General features: G+C 39.2%; 1 protein-coding gene across 1 annotated transcript; it reads left to right on the top strand.

The window, feature by feature from the left end:
* Positions 1 to 11955: 11955 nt before the first annotated feature.
* Positions 11956 to 20380, top strand: Smp_174680 (putative diphteria toxin resistance protein 2, dph2). Its single transcript, XM_018797850.1, has 5 exons — positions 11956 to 12225; positions 12264 to 12379; positions 14321 to 15068; positions 15711 to 16038; positions 19929 to 20380. Exons 1-5 carry the CDS (start codon positions 12130 to 12132, stop codon positions 20255 to 20257), a joined length of 1617 nt encoding a protein of 538 aa, XP_018652851.1. The 5' UTR covers positions 11956 to 12129; the 3' UTR covers positions 20258 to 20380.
* The last annotated feature ends 1187 nt before the right edge of the window (positions 20381 to 21567 follow it).

Genomic DNA, 21567 nt, shown 5'->3' with positions numbered 1-21567 from the left:
GCGTCGGAGATTCGCTTTTCGTCCTCTTACTTCCGTGAACAACACCCTCGTCACGAGAAGGCAGTGAGTAGGACTTCTCCATCAGCGGCTGTATACGCGTCATCATATGAGAGCATTTCGAGAGAGCGGACTCTCCCCACTCTCGGCCGTACCAGGGCACTTGGGGGCAACTTCATACCATATTTCGAGAAAAGAAAATTACTTATTCATGTATTTCAACTAAAGTTTCTTATAATTTTAAATATAAATAATATTATATTATTGAAAACAAAAACAAATTCACAACATATACAAGAAGTTGAAAATAACAACAACAATTGTCATTTACAATGTTATCGAATGGAAGAAGTAGACGTTTATTATTATTATTCATTACCGCCATCATCATCAAGACTACTGATAATTTCACCAATATTCTTTTCAACATCATCTACTCTCTTTGATAAATCATCTAGTATTGAATTAGTTAAGGAAATAATTCCATTATGAGATTATTATTGTTATAAATAATAGATATTCAACCAACAAACCATTGTGTTACTGAACATTTAATACTTGACTTGAGAGAGGTGGCTCATTGATAGAAGTTGAACTTTTGACCACTATTCCACGTTCGAATGCCACTCCACCTTATTTAGTTCGACAACCGAATATTAACACTGACCCTCAGAAATAAAGTAAGACCTGAAGTCCAGTACACGAGTCTGTATATAACAATAGTTTAATAATCATAATATATAGCCAGGTGGAGTGTAACTCATCTCCTTAGTTTAAGTCTAATTACTCATCTTCGAACCATACCTTAGTAAGATGACTTACTGATACTAATAACGGTTTATTTATTTATTTAAGTATATAAATATTGGTACGAATGGATACCGGAATAGATATGTGTTGGAGAGTTTCTTCTCATTTTTATGAAGCAATAGAAAATTAGAGCGGGACCACCACTGGCTTCTATTCTAAGCTGTCTGACAACGTCTCAAGCCATTGAGTTGTACTATTTCTAGAACCCCAACCAGAGTTGTGAAGAGCTGACAGATATCAGTTCTGTATACTTTTTATCAGAACAATATCATAAACTGACCATCTCTCGACTTTTTGCAGCCGAGCCAGAGTCGACAAATGATGCACGGTGTGGAATTTGTTGCAACGATATTCGTAGCACATATTCAAGCTATCGAAGCCGGTGTTTTAAGATGGCGATATCATGCGAACTATCGTCACTGTACCCAAAGACCGCTGACAGTAAACGTTGTAGAAATATAGATAAACAAAATGAATTCTGAATACGGATATATTTACGATAAAGGGATCTCTGAGAACCGCCCTCATAAATCATAAGTAATTTTACAGAAAAATTACTATTCTCTACAAAATATTTATATAATAAATCCATTGTAGACTTATGGAGATGAAATTTCTAGGAGATTATTGTCGCCACCGTACTAACAGGAAGAAACCATACGCGAAAATCGTCTGTTTCAGCATTTCTAATTCATTAGCTCACCCATTATTCAATGAACTACTAACAAAATGGCATTATTGAGAAAACAGTTAACTAAGATTAGGACTGACTGCTTACATATTATATAAAAAATTGAGCACCTAATACGTTTAAGTGTCATTTTTACTCTGTGATAACAAAAAGAATGTTCCCTAGCAATTTTAAACGTTTCGAGCACTATACAGAGGTATTTTCTTGGAGCACTTTATGAGGTAAAAGATTAAAAACGCCAAAGTACTTATTTTCTCTAAATCTTGCCTTTGGTAGTGCTTAAAACTTTTGACATCACTAAAATTATTCACTCGACTCATTTACATTATATTTTATGAATTTTCTTTCACAACGTGCAGTGATACCGGTCGGTGTACACCTGCACTAGATTCTGCGTTGTCTATAGTTGAATGGCAGTTGGAGAACCAATTATTTGCTATTTTCTAGTCTTTAAATACTGAACTGGATGTGCTGATTTAAAATTAGAAGCGCACACCCAGAATGTAGCCCTAAGGAGAAGTTATTTCGAGGGATGAAACCAATAATTGTACATGTCTTTTTGCGAACTGATGCAGTTTTATTGTTCGCTGGCTATAAAACTTAATACACTGAAGCAGGCTTATGGACATATGTTGATTAGATGCTTGAATTTAATCCAGTAAATCATACGTTCCGATGTTCAGTGATATTGAGCAGTAACAACAATCTACCCTTTTACCTGACGAGTGTTTGTTACGTCAAATTATGTCTGTTATATGGTTTGAAAAGAAAACTCAGTCCTTATTGTGTTATGGTATAAGTGAATTTGCGAGACTACAGAAGTTAGGTCTACAGTTAGTGATAGTCACTAAACATTGCTATTACATTGAATGGATTTTTTCTCTGTGCAATAATAATGCTTACTTAAGACAGGTGTAAAATTGGTTCATGAAATAGGTCCTGTTCAATAATTTGCCGAACATAACCAAGCATGTTGGATGCCGAGTGGAATAAGACACTAACAGTGAGTTCTAGGTAGTAACAGTCTCATGGAGAAAGCATATGTTGACACTGCTTAGCTCGTATTATATGCTAATTAAAAACAGTTGATACTGCCAAAATCGATTCGCAAACCAAAACAGTTTTGATAGATAGATGTTAGAAAGTAATTCAAAGTGAAATGATTTTAGGAAAAGGATATTTTTTTCTAGGAGCTGTTCACTCATTGTATTGAATGATTCCTGGATATTTTTCAGCATAACTGAAATCTAATTTATGTTAAAGCAATAATAATTTTTTTACGGATGCAGTCAAGTCTTGAATCTCTTCTGGATTTTGCTTAACATCAGCCTGGTTAGTGTCAAGTGCACTTGCCATCTCGCAAATAATGACCTTCAGATTAAAAAACCCTCAGTTCAGTCTTCAAAATTAAGGATAGTAGGTTGGTAGACCTGTGTTAATCCTGACAGTTTGCCTTCCAGTTAAGGTTCAGATTCTCCTCGAAAATGTTCACTGATGAGTCTGATATCACTTGTTCGAGTAAGGCGTTCGAGTCTCACAACACTAGCATCATTTAGAGGAGCATCGAGAATGGAAAGAGGGTCCAAATGGTTCAAATGGTTGTGAATGAAATAGAAGAAGCTTGACGAGAAGAATGGAACCCCACCTTAAGTATGTTACATTGCGGTTCGTAAACCTTCTTTTTATGACCTCGGAGATTACTCGTGTTGAGGGAGCAAAAGGATGGGTCATTTTAGAGATACGAAATGCTAAAATAAGGTCACTTCATGTCCTACGATGCGACAAGGGGAAAAGGAATTTTAAGCGCTCATCGTAAAGAAATTTAGAAAGACCCTTCACAAATTTTGTTCCCACAGGCTGAACATGCTCGAGTTAGTATCAATAATCAGACGTGGGCCAGCTGCTTGGATACAATACTCTAAGTGTGGGCTTACATAGGTAGGATATAAAATTCGAAAAATCTGGTCAAAGCATTTGAATGCTCGGCGAAATGACCATAACGCACAAAACTCTTTGACGGCTTTTACCTTGCAATTCGTAGTTGTTTTCTAGTCGTGACTTATTATTACTTCAAAGTCTTTATATTCCCCTATGCACGGAAGAGAGGCACCTTTAATAGTGTACTGGTAACTATTACCGTGTCCAGTGTGCATGAGGAAATGACTTCCAAGCCCCAACCTCGAGCCTAACTAATTCGTCTAGGTCAACTTGGAGATCAAAATCATCTGCCTCACTTCTTATTGTTCTCCAGATTTCGACGCCATCTTCAAACAATAATGTCGACGACTTAGGCAATAGCGGTAATAGATTGACGTGAAGAAGGAAAGGTAGGGGACCAAAAATGTTGCCTTGAGGTATATCACTTTTGACCAGTTTCCATTCGGATAGCATTCCATCAACTCTCACTTCCTGTACAACACCTGTTATTCCAAAGTTCAAGAGCCTCTGAATAAGGCCTAAATGTGAATATCACATTGACAGAGAGACCGTTATCTAGGGCTTCTGTCCAAACCACTCTCTCAATAAGTAAGTTAGTCGAGCATGAATACTTGTTTCAAAACCCGTGTTGCTCGTGAGTTAACAGATTGTACGAATCTGTGACTTAGTAACTTAACCCGGATTATCTTTTCAAGTAACTGAACGACTATGCTAGTTAGGCTGACAAGCCGGTAGTTAGATACGATCCGTCTCTGACCATTCTTCAATATTACTTACTTACTTACTTACGCCTGTTACTCCCAATGGAGCATAGGCCGCCGACCAGCTTTCTCCAACCCACTCTGTCCTGGGCCTTCTTTTCTAGTTCTTTTCCAGTTCTTGTTCATTCTTCTCATGTCTGTCTCTATTTATCGGCGTAATGTGTTCTTTGGTCTTCCTCTTCTCCTTTGACCTTCAGGATTCCATGTGAAAGCTTGTCTTGCAACACAATTAGGTGATTTCCTAAAGGTGTGCCCAATGCATTTCCAGCGCTTCTTCCTGATTTCTTCCTCCTCTGGGATCTGGTTTGTTGTCTCCCATAGAAACTTGTTGTTGATAGTGTCTGGCCAACGGATCCGAAGTATCTTGCGTGGACAGTTGTTAATAAACACTTGTATCTTCTGGATAATGGCTTTCGTAGTTCTCCACGTCTCCGTCCCATACAGTAGAACTGTCTTGACATTTGTATTGAAAATTCTAAGTGTTGGTTGACAATTGTTTTGAGCCCCAGATGTTTTTCAGTTGTAGGTATGCTGCTCTTGCTTTGCCGATCCGCGCCCTCACATCTGCATCTGATCCACCGTGTTCATCAATGATGCTGCCCAGATATATAAAGGCTTCCACATCTTCAAAAGCTTCTCCGTCAAGTGTAATTTGATTGGTGCATATTGTATTGTATCGGAGAGTCTTGCTTTTCTCTTTGTTTATATTGAGACCTACTGCTGCTGAGGCTGCTGCTACACTGGTCGTTTTCTCCTGCATTTGTTGTTGCGTTTGTGATAGAAGAGCCAGATCATCCGCGAAGTCTAAATCGTCAAGCTGCATCCTGCCTGACCACTGTATCCCGTGATTTCCTCCAGATGTTGACGTCTTCATGATCCAGTCGATCACCAGGAGAAAGAGAAAGGGTGAGAGTAAGCAACTTTGCCTAACACCGGTCTTTACCTCGAATGAGTCGGTGAGTTGTCCTCCGTGGACGATTTGGCAGTTTAGTCCATCATAGGAGTTCCGTATGATATTGACTATCTTCTCAGGCACGCCGTAGTGTCGAAGAAGCCTCCATAGTGTTGTCCTGTCCACGCTATCATATACTTTCTCGTAGTCGATGAAGTTGATGTACAGTGATGAATTCCATTCGATTGATTGTTCCACAATGATACGTAGAGTTGCGATTTGATCTGTGCACGATCTATCCTTACGAAATCCAGCTTGTTGATCTCGAAGTTGAGCGTCCGCGGAATCCTTCATCCTGTCTAACAATACTCTGTTGAATATTTTCCTGGTATTGAGAGAAGAGTGATGCCCCTGTAGTTGTCGCACTTGCTCAGATCGCCTTTCTTTGGTATCTTGATGAGAAGTCCTTTTTCCAGTCTGTTGGTACTTGTTCTTCGTCCCAAATCTTACTGAAGAGAATGTGGAGTATCTTGGCAGTTGCTGCTACATTTGCTTTCAGTGCCTCTGCCGGGATGTTGTCTGGTCCCGCTGCTTTGCCACTCTTGATTTGTCTAATGGCCATGCTAATCTCTTCAATTGTTGGTGGGCCAACATCGATTGGGAGGTCCGTGGGTGCTGCTTCGATGTTGGGTTGGTCCAGGGGAGCTGGTCGATTTAAGAGTTCTTTGAAGTGTCCTACCCACCTGTTCCGTTGTTCTTCAATGTTAGTGATTACTTTGCCATACAGTTGTCTCATGTTTCCCTCTCTTGCAGCCTTTTCCGCTGTCATCGCTGAATCTTCCACATATTTACGTTTGTCGGTTCTGATGCTCCTCTTCACTTGCTTGTTTGCCTCTGTGTATTCGCCTTGTGCCTTGGCTTTTTCCGCTCTTGTTCAGCTGATATTGATTGCTGCCTTCTTGTTCCTCCTTTCTTCAATCTTATCCAGTGTATCAACAGTGATCCATTCCTTGTGATGGTGCTTCTTTTGGCCCAGAGCCTCCGGACATTTTGAAACGATTGCCTCCTTGATACCTTTCCAGTTGCTCTCCATTGTAGTTCCCTCTCTATTGAGTACATCATGAAAGGCCTGGAACCTGTTGCTGAGGCCTATGTTGAATTTGTTGAGTTTGTCAGCATCTCGAAGAAAAACCGTATTAAACTTTTGTGATGTTGTCCGCGCCGTTGTCCAGTGCTTCTTGAGTTTTAGTTTCATCTTGGCGACCAGCAAATGATGATCGGATGCTATATCAGCTCCTCTTCTGGTTCTTACATCCTCCATCGTCCTCCTGAACTTTTTGTTGATACAGATATGGTCGATTAGATTCTGTGTAGTGTGATCCGGTGAAATCCAAGTGGCTTATGTATGTTTTTGTGTGGGAATATGGTGCCACCTATGACCAGTTTATTGAAGGCACATAGGTTTACAAATCTCTCACCATTTTCGTTCCTTTCTCCCAGTCCATGTCGTCCCATTACGTCTTCGTATCCAGTGTTGTCCTTTCCAACCTTGGCATTGAAATCTCCCATCAGAATGGTCAGGTCCTTGGTTGGGCACTTCTCGAAGATCGACTGCAGCCTATCGTAGAATTGGTCTTTAGCGTCTTCATCGTAGTCGTTGGTAGGTGCATAGCACTGGATGACGTTCATTGTAATGCCCTCTCTCTTTGTTTTGAAGGAGGCTTTGATGATCCTTGGTCCATGAGATTCCCATCCTATAAGTGCATTTTGTGCTTTTCTAGACAGCATCAGTGCCACTCCTTGTGTATGTGGGGCATTTCCTTCTTCATGACCTGAGTATAACAGAAGTTCTCCTGAAGACAGTCGTTGTTGTCCAACCTGCTTCCAATGTGTTTCGCTGATTCCAAGCACCTCCATGTTGTATTTTCTCATTTCTGCAGCAATTTGGAAGACTCTTCCGGTCTCCCACATTGTTCGGACATTCCATGTACCTATAAAAATTGTCGCTCTGGTTGTAAGAAGGTGCATCGGCCTCGTGACTTCCGAAAAATTTCGGCTTTCATCATGAGACGTCATAATTATTCCTTCTACTCCCGGGGCAGAGTTTAAAAGGTTTGAATGATTTTTTCTGGTTAGCGTTTTTTAGCGAGTTGATTTTCTACGGGATGGGGTCGCTAACCCCATGCCCAACCCTCCTCCTTTACCCGGGCTTGGGACCGGCAGTAGCCCCCAGAGGAGCTACAGGCGGAGTTATTCTTAAATATAGGACTGACAATATCACCTCTCTAATCTCTAGGGAGTTGAGTGTGGGAAAGGGACATGTTGAAGAGCTTCGCTAACGGTCTTGAAACAATGTCCACATGAGATGACAGTAGTCGTGGATTTAAACCATCAGGGCCTGGTGCCTAACGCTGTTTGACGTTAGTGATCAGTGGAATAACAGCTTCCTCAGTCACATATACAGGTCCTATGGCTGATATCCCGGGGTGATTGGGACAAGTATTTATAACACTACATGTACAGTAGACTACACTAAAATAGTTTGAAAAAGTCTCAACTTTTGCTAGACCTGATTCGGTTAGTAAATCTGAATTTTCGTGCAACAGTAATAGTGAAATACCATCACTACGTTTTGTTCTAAGTTTAACGTACGAAAACAGTAGTTTCGGATAAGTACGGCTATCATATGCCACATTGCGTTGAGAACTGAAAAAAGACATGAAAATGATGGAAAGTAACCGGGAATAATTGGAAAAGATTGTCCAGGACACAGTTGGGTGGAGAATTTGTGTGGTTGGCCTACGCTTCTTCACGAGGGGTAACATGGGTAAGTGAGTAGTCGTGTGAACTATAAAAATGTGCTGTCCTGTTGACTTACTGGTAGATTACGGCCGAATGAATCATTATCCAGTACCGATTAGGTAAACCGTTTGGTTGGTTAAATATTGTCGAGAAAGTGGACTGTAAGTAGCGCCATTTGAAAAAGTTACCTACGTAGAGGAAATGGACCAGGCTCCAAACCAGAGTTTGGAGATTATCAAAACTCATCCCCATTTTATTGGGAATATTCTCATTTTCTCCCAAGTGCATAGCCGTTTGTTAACCATCCGTTTCCTGTACGTTACTATATTTTGTGCTAGAAAAATCTTTAACTGTGTAGAGCGAAATGTACTGTTGATTTATCAGTATTTGGGATGCGGGCTATCCTTTTATATATGATACATATTGATTCAGTACATGGTTTGTGTTTGGATATGGTTGAACATGAGTAGCTTTAAAAGTCTCTGTGAGCCAGAAATAAGAAAGTAGCTTCGTCTAGTCGAACAAAATTTGGTTTATTTCATAGTTCTGTGGTGGATGTCGAGTCGAAGACGGACTATGATCACTACTACTATTCGATTACGCGCCCAAAAACGACTTGGTTCCTTTGATAACTCGTAAATCAGAAGGCTTTATTAATTCAGATCAAGTATATTTATTGGCGATCTCGTGGTATCGAAATAATACCGAGACGTGCCAAAGGGTACAGGCGAAATGGACAGTGCGTGAGCAAGTTCGAACCAAACAGGGCGGAGAGCGAAACGAGAAGTGAATGTGACACAGTTAAACAAATACAGTAAAACAATCTCTGGTACAATTGGTTACAACAATAATAATTGTTTCTGTTATTCCAATCGTGTTCTTATCGAGACTTACCGGTCACTACAGTTCTCCGCATCCATTATAAATATTAAAATTTTGGTCTCTTCAACAAAACAGATGTTGAAATTTCAATGCTGTCATGGAGTATTTTAGACATACAATTCAATAACATGCAAGACCTAACTCCTTGTCCCATCATACTCTGAGACAATTCAAATACATCTCCGGGAATTGTTGTAGTGCAAAATTGGTATTTTCTTTGGAAACTTGTCATAAGGTGTTGAATAGAATACTTTTACAATCCAAATTCCGATTGCATTTATGTGCAACCATCATATTTCAGGAACTCCAGTTATTAACGGTTACTTTGCTTGAGTGGTTATTGTTAAAATACACTTCATACCACGTCCAGAACTATTAAAAATATTTCCTCCCCACAGACATTATATCTTCACAAACAGGGGCTTGGAAAAAATACTTAACACATAACTAATCACTTATCCTGATGGTGTCAAATTCTGTGTAAGTGTACGTCTTACCCGAGCCGCCTAACTTGAGCCGATGCTGTTCCTATTGATCCATTATCCTCAAACTTTTATCCATGCCATGCACTGAGTGTAAAAATACAGAAACCGGATCGCACTATGTATCAAATATTAAGAAGGGACCACAAATAAGTTATTTGTTATTTATTTTCTCTTGGCTGGGTTGGTATTTTATGCAGTGTAAATTATAAATCTACCCGCTGCTTCCGATTGGATTCGTTACGCACATGCTTATTGGATTTTCGGTGAGCGTTTTATCAAGTTCTTTTCTCACAACTTATCAAGATGATTATATTTTCCCTCCTGCTTTTTTAGCTCCGTTCGTTCCTCTCATCATCCTCTTTATCATGAGGATATTTAGTCATTTGAGTTTTAATACTTTTGTTGTCCTAGATCTATGGCTCGAGCCATAAATCTTAGAATATTTGTTGAACATAAGAGTACTGTGTCATAAAGTACGCGTGTAATTAACTGCTCTTTTGTCACCACACAGTTCTTTCTTGTCTACAAATTTGCAGACGTCATTATTGACGTCCTGAAACCATATATGGCGTTTTCCAGCCACCCATTCAACGTTTGTATTGGTACAACTAGGAAAAAAAATAACCAACTTCATAAGTAATTTATCTCTACATTTGCCCAATAAGTTGCAGTTTTGGGTTATAATATAACATGGGAGATCGTTTTCAACACGTTGTCAGCCCAAGTTCGTAATAACGGAAATTAAAGACGGAGACCGAATTTAGGCGACAAATCTGTCCTTCTCTTTAAGATATATTATTTCAGAAATATGTTCATCTTTGCGCCTTAATGTAAATCATTTGATAAAACGCCTCGGTGAGTAGGAGATTTAAACGTATTATGGTGTGGTCTACTGTTCATATGTAATGCCAGCTTACGCTAACCATTTTGACCAATATGTCACGTAATAAAGTCAGGTAAATAGCTACGCAATACTATTATGAATAAAAAAGTTACTTAATACTACAAAGACTGAACTTTTTCTGAAGTATATTTGGAACGTGGGGTGATATTAAACTACAGTTTACCCGCAGTAGGGTTTATTACAGTGTCCGATTACGAAACTGGCCTGTTAAAATATGTTGAACTTGTACTGTTTATTTTCAACTTTGATTTACTTAATTCATAGATGAACATAGATATTATCGTTATTTGGGAGTTCAAAACAATGATTTCTTATATTATGCTGCATTGTTGCCCTTCGGATTAATGATATTTTTATAGTTGTTTATAAACATAATATGAAGCTACCACCAAATTTACTCCACTGGAAACCTCATCCAGCAGGTTTGTTAACAACTTCAGATTCTATAAAAGCAGAAGATTTAATTCTTGTGATTATTATCTGGGTAAATGAATCTGGGATAATCCATTACCAAACCACCTCTGTTTTTAGTGTTAGTATCATCCGATTAACGTTAGTGAGCAATTCGAAAACAGAAGCGACGTTTTGTAGGGTTGGATGTATATTTGCAAATCTATATGATGACAATTTCATTCATAACTTGGCAGCTCAACTGCTAATATGCAATTTAAAGGCACCGAGTTTATCTTTGCTAAACTTATTGGTATAAGTTTTTGGAAGCGATAGGATTGCTTGGCTGGAAGCGAAATTGATGTGTTCGGTAATCCAAACTTTGGGTTGTTAACTTTGTTTCACTTAATCTATATGTTTGCGATATCCAAATCAACACAATCATACACGTGTTCAAACTATCGCTTGTATCCCTCTTTGCAAATAACTGAAAATACTACACTTACATTTATTACAGTCTGCTGATCTGTTATACTCAACTGTTTACCTGACGTCAAAGCAAGCTGGTGAGTCACAGACGGCAGATTACCGTGACAGCTACTCCGACATAACATATTTTACCGGGTTAGTTTGTAATCGGACTCGTGACATTCATAGGTAAATCAGGAACCAATTTTCAGAACGGGTCCAAAATATATTCGGTATCCCTGATTGCCAGATTGTTATTAATCATTTTCACTGGAATGGTGTTATTGTTTGCCTCTTTAAAGTTTATCTGACCATAGGTCCAAATTAAAATATTCTGAAGTAAGTAATTTAGTGAATGAGTTTATTTGTTTGCCGTTGTTATCAGAGGCCCAGTATGTGGATATTAAATACCACTGTATCGCGGATAATTTCAAGACAGGTTATTTATTTTTAACTACAAATTCAACTATGTGAACCGACAGGTCGTTTGTTGTTATTTGTGCGTTTGTTAGAAAGTCAAATGTCCGGGAAAGAATCGCAGTTTTAAGAAATTCCATTTTCATCGTACCTCACCTTTTATGACTTGATATTTGATGATATATGAAGATATTTGACAGGTTAACTTTAATACATTGGGTCATTATTCCCTTTTGTCCTCAAACTCTTACTTGGTTTTACGAAATTCATCCGATAACAGAAAAGTGACAAGTGGTATTTATAGGTTAGAAACATTCCAAGAGGGAGAGCTAACTCTCCTCACTCTCGGCCGTACTAGGGCATTTGGGGGCAATGACTATCATGAATGCTATAATGCATTGCCTCCTGACAATGTTCTGACACGTTCTAAACTATCATCTTTATGTCCTCCTATTAATTTAGATTTTCATTCACCTTTATGTACACTCGAGATAATTGATAATTTTGTTTCAAATAGATACGATTTATGTATATTCTAATTTACTCATTTGGTAAATTACTTTTTCTCATTATATTTAGATCCTTGTATTAGTTTGACGGCTTCTTACTGATTATCTTAGATAATATAGATTGGTCTGAAAAAGCTTCATTTTAAAACGTAAAAGTACATTTTGGTGTGAAAACGAAAAAAAATGGTTGAAAGATGGAATGCGAATTCTCCTGATATTTCTATTGTTTTCGAAATAAATGAAACAGCGAATTGGATTAAAAAAAATAAATTTACTAAGGTAATTAAACTGCATTGATATCTAAGAGTTTTTTCTAGGTTGGATTACAATTTCCAGATGAACTTTTGGGTATATCAGTTGTTATATGTAGGCAATTGAATTCTATCGTTACTGATTGTCTATGTGTTATTCTCGGAGATAGTTCGTTTGCAAGGTGAGTGGGGTTTTTTATGAGGCCATTTGATTATCTGAGAGATTAATACTTAAATCTATGAATCCCTAGTTATGTTTCGGGTATTTTACACTATTCCGTTTGAATTTCTTTAACAAATATGATTTGTGTTTGTTAAAACCCATAGGAGGGAAGGGACTTTTTAAATTATAGACTATCCTGTTCGTCAAACTTTTGTGATTGTTCCCAAGTTCATAAACAACTGATGTATCAGCTATCAAAATCAATGATTCATTTCAGTCTAAACTTTCAGTAACAGCTAATTAATAAATTAGATCTTACCTATACGCCCGTTGCTGTGTCAAAAAAAGTTAGGGTTGATATGTCAAAAACATTTTAAGTAATGTAGTTGCTGAAATGTCTGCTCTTACCATACCGTTTTGCCTAAACCTTTAGAGAGATAAGTAAGAGTCTTGGTCGTGTTTATTCTTCCGTTTTTCCTACTCATCTTTTCATTGGCTGACGGATATCTCTATAAGGGATAACACTATCAGAGATATCGCTATGAGTTATGAGAATTGGCAAAAGCCAAGTTGGTGTTTTCGAACTGTATCGAAATTTTGTCCGATACCAACCGTTTATGACTGATGAGACTGCTAGGATAAGGAAATTGGTTGACGCACTCAACTACTTCACTCCTTATGGTTAATTTAGGTGATGATATAGATTGGCATAGAAGCAACATTTTGTATTTGAAGGGATAATCAAATACCGAACATACTTGAATTGTTTCTGAAGGAAGTCAGAATAGTGTATCCTGTCAGAGTCGTCACTAACTAGTACTGTATCATCTGGTTGTTTTAGTCATTAATCTCCTGGTAAGAAACAGATCCTTGGAAAGTTAGAGGATAAAAGCATTACTTGTAAAAGAATACCTCTAACACTGTTCAATAAAAACGGCAAAAATCCGCGAGCATCACACACCATTCGAGGTTGTCACTCTTGATGACAGTTTGCCAAAAGACCCATCAGGATTATTGGTTTTCAAGTGTAAAGAACCTTTTAAAGCTTCATGTACTTTTCTATATACATCATTCAGGGAAATATACTGTTTCAACTCTACATCTTAGTAGTTATAAGTCGTTGAACGGTTTACTCCTTCTATAATGCATAGATTTTTGCTGTATATCACTCTTTATGTACTAACATCGTTAAAGTTCTATCAATTGGGAATAAAACGAGTTGTATATAATTTCTCTGTTTCTCACCTGTTGTCCTTCAGGTGTGAGTTTTATTTATTTATTTAAACACATAAATATTGGTACAAAGGGGAACCAGAAATATATGCGTCACGCAAATCTCATTTGATTTGTATGAGGGCTATGATACGGTCCAGGTGTCCAAACTGAAGCTGGTGGTTTTCTTAAGGGGCCACACCCGGAGCCTTTGACCTAAAGGTCTGAACCACAAGGCAGTGGAGCATCGTGAGAAGATGCAGTCCCATGGTATTCGGTGACCAACGATTGATTCGTACGCCATTTGTTCCTTCAGGATATTGGGGCCAGCCCATGTGCACCATTGGTTTGGAATGAGGGTTTTCCCACTCCCCTAGGTGGACTTTTCGTGTCCACCAAACCGGTTAAAGTGCCGGACATTCTCTTTTCTTTCCCCCAATTTCGTAAACAACAGTAGTGCTACGAGAAGGCAGTGAGTAGGACTTTCTTGGCAGAGGCTATATACGCGTGACCATGTGAGAGCATTTCGAGAGAGAGGGTGGCCACTCCCCACTCTCGACCGTACCAGGGCATTTGGGGGCTCATAAAATTATTAAAATTACTAAACCTTATTCAACTTCATTGTAAAACCATACATTTCTACTATGGTTGTGGTATTATCACTTTTTGACTATTGTTTCTTCTCATTCTCATTGTAAACTTATTTAAAAGGTCAGCTTACACAATTTATTCATTTCATATACTTCAGTTGTTGTGTTGATGAAATAGCTGGTCAACATATGAAAATCAATGCACTTATACATTATGGTCGAGCATGTCTATCTGAAACAACTGGACGTTTACCTGTTTATTATGTATTTGGCAAATATTCACCTTGTCAACTTCATAATGAAATTCAATCATTTAAACAAATTTCACATCAATTAATACAGACTATTTTATCCTATTCAGAAACGACTACTCCTACTACACCGCCAATCCTTCTTATTATGTATGATTTTCGTTTCAAAGCTATTGCTCAATATATTTATAAAGAATTAGTGTCCATGAGTACTACCACTACTACTACTACTACTGCTACTAGTAATAGTAGTAGTTCACATAGTCCTAACTTATTACCAAAATTAATATGGTCTGAACCATATATTCATACATTAGATCATTCAGTAATAGAATCCTCAGACAATATGAATAATTCATGGATTCGTTGTGGACGACTTTTGATTCCTTATCAATTTGATTTGGATACTTTAAATAATAATAATAAACATAGTTGGATGATGTTATATATTGGACATACTAAAGAAAATGATAATGATCTATTATCAGTTTATCGTATTCTACTTTGTTTACCTGAAATTGGTCCATTGAAAACCATTTTATTTGATCCAATTAGTTGTGATTTAGATTTATCTGGTTTACAATTGAATAGATTATTAAAAAGAAGATCATATTTAATTGAAAAAGCTAAAGATGCACAATATATTGGAATACTTGTAAGTTTTTGTTGTTAGTTCTCTTAAAGTTCATTCTTTAATAGTTGGCTTGCCCCCAAATGCCCTGATACGGCCGAGAGTGGGGAGTGGCGACCCTCTCTCTCTCGAAATGCTCTCACATGGCCACGCGTATATAGCCACTGCAAGGGAAGTCCTACTCATTGCCTTCTCGTGGCACTACTGTTGTTTACGAAATTGACAGGACGAAAAGCGAATGTCCAGCGCTTTAACCGGGTAGGTTGGCACGGTGAATTCACCTAGGGGAGTGGGAAAACCCTCATTCCAAACCAATGGTGTACATGGGCTCCAGTATCCTGAAGGAACAAATGGCGTACGAATCAATCGTTGGTCACCGGCTACTATGGGACTGCATCTTCTCACGATGCTCCACTGACTTGTGGGTTAGATCTTTAGATCAAAGGCTTCGGGTGTGGCCCCCTGAGAAAACCACCTGTTTCAGTTTGGGCACCTGAGCAGTATCACGGCCATCACACAAATCAAATGAGATTTGTGCGGCGCATATATATCTGGTGCTTCCTTGTACCAATATTTATGTGTTTAAATAAAAATAAAATCCTTTGATGTTCTTCTCTTAAATTTCAGTTTTTTCCCTTTATCTCTCCCCTTCCCCTCCCCCCAAAGGTTTGTACATTATCGATCAAACATTATCAACATATTATTGATCGTTTAAAATCATTATTACACTATGCAAAACGTTCATGTATCACATTAATTGTTGGTCGATTAAATCCAGAAAAATTAGCTAATTTACCTGAATTACAATTATTAATATTAATAGCATGTCCTGAGACAAGTTTATTAGATTCAAATGATTTTCATATACCAGTAATAACACCATTTGAAATGGAATGTGCTATACGTTCATGTTATATGAATGAATATTTATCAATTGATGAACGTACATGGACAGCAGCGAAACTTTGGGTAGATTTTCATGATTTATTACCAGGTAAGTTGAATATTGTTTTTTTGTTTGTTTCACAAGTTATTTGTGTACTTAAATCGGTCCTCGTACGGCCGAGAGTGAGGAGATTCCGCCTTCCCTCTCGAAATGCTCTCATATGGCCACGCGTATATAGCTTCTGCTAGGGAAGTCCTACTCACTGCCTTTTCGTGGCGGGGGTATTGTTTACGAAATTGAGAGTCAGTCAGTCAGTCAGTCAGTCACAACTTAGAACTTCGTACGTATGTACATCAGTTCGAGTTGCCATACCACATTAGCATAGAGATGAAGTTGTCGATTCAAATCCCATATTGGTAGAAGTAGTAAAATTATAAGTATTATGTGAAAGATAAGGGTTTGAAGATGTTATTCAAGGAGTATAATACGGTGAAATAAATTTGGAAAGAGAAAAAGGATAGGGACATGAAGAATTCAGAAGATTAGAATTTGGTAAAACACAAAGAGTGGATGCACCTTCGCCATTGCAAACGATTTTGAGCCATGTCATTCAAGGTCACTAACCATCGGTTGCTATCATCTCGCGAATCCCAACCATGTAGTCTACACCTACCAACATGGCCCAGTCCACTTGTCAGTCACTTCATAGATTTGTGCCACGTTTTGGTCTGGCCGCCCATAGCTTTCTTTCAGCCTACTCCTACACCATAAAGTATTGCACGTCGGGGCAGTCGGTGGTTGGGCATACGTAACACATGTCCCAGCCATCTCAACTGATGAAGTTTCATTACTTCATCAATCGATTCGCCATCCTTACCCAGTACCCGTTTCCTAACAAACTTCATTACTTACTCGGTGGTTCCAGGATATACGAGCAATGCTTCGAAGACACCTATGATCGAATACTAGTAGCCTATGAATATCCTCTACTCTTACCGGCTATGTTTCACAGCCATAAAGTAGGATGGGACAAACTGCTGCACAGTATCATTTAATTATTTAAACACATAAATATTGTTACAAGGAAACACCAGATACATATGCGCCACACAAATCTCATTCGATTTGCTTGAGGGCTGTGATACTGCCCAGGTGCCCGAACTGAAGCAGGTGGTTTTCTTAGGGGTCCACACCCGGAGCCTTTGACCTAAAGATCTGATCCACAAGGCAATGGAGCATCGTGAGGAGATGCAGTCCCATGGTATTCGGTGACCAACGATTGATTCGTACGCCATTTATTCCTTCAGGATACTGGAGCCCATGTACACCATTGGTTTGGAATCAGGGTTTTCCCACTCCCCTAGGTGGACTTTTCGTGTCCACCAACCCGGTTAAAGCCGCTGCCGGACATTCGCTTTTCGTCCTGTCAATTTCGTTAACAACAGTAGTGCTACGAGAAGGCAGTGAGTAGGACTTCCCTGGCATAGGCTATATATTCGCTGGCCATGTGAGAGCATTTCGAGAGGGAGAGCGGACTCTCCCCACCCTCGGCCGTACCAGGGCATTTGGGGGCCTGCACAGTAAACCCGTCCTCTTGTTGCTAGACGGATATCTCGCCTACGCCACAAATGGCGCAAGTTGGAGAAAGCTAGACGAGCCTTCTCTATCCGTGCTGAGATTTCGTCACACACCAGACCACAAGGGCTGATAAGACTCTCAAGATAAGTGAAGCTGTCAACACGCTCAACTACTTCACTCCCTATCATTAGTTCAGGTGTCGATGCAACCCAATCCTGAAGTAACATTTTGCACTTCGAGGGAGAGAATCGCATCCCGAACATGCCTGCATTGTTGCTTATAGTGGTCAGAAGACTCTGAATTTTGTCAGCGTCTTCACCGAATAAAACTATGTCGTCAGCGTATTCTAAGTCAACAAGTGAATCTCCCGGTAAAAGTTCAACTCCAGGAGATTGAGATGATGAAAGTGATATCTCTAAAAGCATGTCAACGACAAAGTTGAACAAGAATGGGGAGAGTGGACAGCCCTGAAGAACACCACTTGAGGTAATCAATTCTGATGACAGTTCGCCATAGGCTCTAACTCGACCAGTTGTGTTCGAGTAGAGAGCCTTTATAAGGTTAATGTACTTCTTTGGTACTTCTTTCAGTGACAAACACTGCTATAGAACCTCACGATCAATGGAGTCAAATGCCGCCTTAAGGTCAAGAAATACTACTATTGTGGGACGTCTGAATGAGTGTTTATGTTCTAGGACTTGACGTAGAGTGAATATCTGGTCTATGCAACCACGTCCAGGTCGAAAACCAGCCTGGTTTTCTCTAGTCTGCTCTTCACGAGCTTTGGTTAGGCGTCCAAGTATTATTGAAGCTAATATTTTAGACACTATATTAGTCAAACTGATTCCTCTGTGATTGTCTCAGGAGGACTTTTGTCCTTTCTTATAGACTGGCACAATCAGTGATTGGGACCAGTCAGATGGAATTACGTCCAGTCCCCAGATTCTACTTAAGACCTCAGTCAATCTCGTTGCTAGTACTGGACCACCATCCTTAAAAATCTCAGGGGTAAACTTGTCAGGGCCTGCGGCTCTCCCTCGCTTTAGATTTCCTATAGCTTTATCAACCTCGTGGAGAGTTGGAGGACTTACATCGATTTTCCATTCAGGACGACTGGGAATCGTGGGTAACTGAAGTGTGACTGAAGGCCAGTTGAACTGATCCCTAAAGTATTCTGCCCATCGATCCAATCTCCTGGATTGAGAATGAATGATATGCCCATCTTTGTCGGAGATAGTTTCGCTAATAGTTGGGTTCTTAAGGACCTCACCGCTGGAGACGGAAATCCGTGGGATAAGGCGAGGTGTGCATTTTTAGGGTCGACCTTTTCTAACCCCACCCCTCCTTGTGGGAAGGCAGCATCGCTGTCATGCTGGTTGTCTGAAGGAAACACCTTACTGCTGTCACACCTCTGTACAGTCGACAGTACGACTTCGCCTTCGGACCTTGGGATTGCTGCTTTTAGTCTTACCGCTCTTCAACCGACCTGTCTGGCATGGTAGGACCTCGAGGAACGATTGTTCCAGCCAGCATAGCTCGATTGCTTCATCACGATAGGCAAGCCCGACCACCACGTCAAGGTAGCAGCAACGGTCGGGACGAAAAGCGAATGTCCGGCGCTTTAACGAGGTTGGTGGACACAAAAAGTCCACCTAGGGGAGTGGGAAAACCCTCATTCCAAACCAATGGTGTACATGGGCTCCAGTATCCTGAAGGAACAAATGGCGTACGAATCAATCGTTGGTCACCGGCTACTATGGGACTGCATCTTCTCACGATGCTCCACTGACTTGTGGGTTAGATCTTTAGGTCAAAGGCTTCGGGTGTGGCCCCCTGAGAAAACCACCTGTTTCAGTTTGGGCACCTGAGCAGTATCACGGCCATCACACAAATCAAATGAGATTTGTGCGGCGCATATATATCTGGTGCCCATTTGTACCAATATTTATTTGTTTAAATAGATAAATAAATAAGTTTATGTTTAGGATACTACACTTTGTGGTAATATTATGGTCTTACCTACCATACATTGTTAAATTTGATGCTGATCATGTGCAGTAGAACTGTGATATTATCACTGGGATAGTTCACTGGTTAATATCTTATGTAACAACGCTTCCTGACACTAGTTCGAATCCTACTGAGAGCGTCAATCCCCTCAAAACTACAGATACGCCTTGTTGAAGAGTGTTAATTAGCACGAAACCTAAAACAAACGGGATTTTCTACTGACTACTTCCATTCTCCTAACATCTAAACATAATACATGTGATGTCGAGTCACTTTGACTAGTAGCCACGTTTAAACTTAAATGACAAGATATGGTCAGTACTAGAGGATTTGACAAACATAATATTAGTCACTTCTCACTGATCAATTAATTATAAGTTATTCAGTGTACACTTTTTAATTTTCTTCAGGTGGTCGAGCTTATATACCTCTGGAGAATGTTATTCCACAAGTAACTGAATCATTCGCTATTGTTTCATTAATTAATGGACATAGCCATTTGATTCCAGAAAATAAGCCTCATTCTGATTCAGATCATGGCAAAGATAATTCTCAATCTTTAATAGTTCGATCATCAGGTGAATTAATTGATTTCAGCCAATGGAATTTAAACTCTCGTCGAACATGGTATGGTTTAGATCCGAAAATTGGTCAAACACCTATAGCACAAATAAAAGATGGTCGTACTGGTTTACCAATACAGTATACAGATGAAAAGAACGTACTATCATCCGATTAATGATTATTATTATACGCTTTGATCCTCTGATCCGTGGACAGTTTGACTTTGTACATAAATTTTCGTGATATTGGAATGTTTGCCATGTTGAGATGATTTACTAAAATATTTATTTTGTTTATGTTAGTTAAGTTCTTGATGGCGGGGGGGGTTAATGCAAAATAATATCAGCTACAGAGAACTAGGCAGTACTGGACAGGTAATTTGTTTCTTTTAGGTTAATCCTCAGCAGTGTGCTCACATGGTCGATTACTTAGTAGGATTCAGGTCTTTTGGTAAACGTAGTCCCTTAAGATCATTAAATAGGATTTATGTTTGTATGAAACTGTAGTCAGTTAAGAGGACGAAAAGCGAATACCCGGCGCTTTAACCGGGTTGGTGGACACGGAGAGCTCACCTAGGGGAGTTGGAAAACCCTCATTCCAAACCAAGTGTACATGGGCTCCAGTATCCTGAACGAACAAATGGCGTATGAATCAATCGTTGGTGACCGGTTACCATGGGACTGAACCTCCTCACGATGCTCCACTGCCTTATGGATTAGATCTTTAAGTCAAAGGCTCAAGGTGTGGCCCCTTAAGAAAACCACCTGCTTCAGTCTGGGCACCTGGGCAGTATCGCAGCCCTCACACAAATCTCATTTGATTTGTGTGGCGTATATGTATCTGGTGCTTCCTTGTACCAATATTTATGTGTTTAAATAAATAAATAAATACTCTCGAAACTATGGTGAAATGTTAGAAATAGTCTCAAAGTTCACGTATTTGGGTTGTTTTGTGATTGTTGTTGGTGGATGACAGATAAGATCTATTTATGTACAATGAAAGAGAGATCGGGCTGTGTAATTCTGTGCCACGTTTGATATTATCGTGATAGATGTAAAGGGTCAGCTTTTGTGTTTATTAAACCAGATCAATCCGAGCTGAAAATATTCGTCAATTCTATGTCCTTTCAACGTTACTTCTGAAGAATTTCTTATATCTGATGGCAACACCATGCTAGTAATACTGAATTAGTGACAACCATTTGTTTTGTTTTCCAATTTTCGTACTCCAGCTTCTTTGGCTTGGACATACTTTACAGCTAGCACACCATGCAAATACCCGGTCGTTATACAAATAATAGTATTCAGTGAAACATAATTTATGTTCACCTATATTGAAATAAACCGTAAGATTCTAGTGTCAAATTGTGCTCTCAATTATAAATGTTATCATAGTCGTACAAATTCTGTAACTCGCCAGCTTAGGATATATTGATTATTTGGTCGAGCTAAATCTTAGGGATGGTTCCCAAAGTTACCTTGCAGA

The sequence above is a fragment of the Schistosoma mansoni genome, chromosome 6 (assembly GCF_000237925.1).
Source record: "Schistosoma mansoni strain Puerto Rico chromosome 6, complete genome".
NCBI classification, from domain to species: domain Eukaryota; kingdom Metazoa; phylum Platyhelminthes; class Trematoda; order Strigeidida; family Schistosomatidae; genus Schistosoma; species Schistosoma mansoni.
This window is presented reverse-complemented; position numbering and strand designations above follow the sequence as displayed.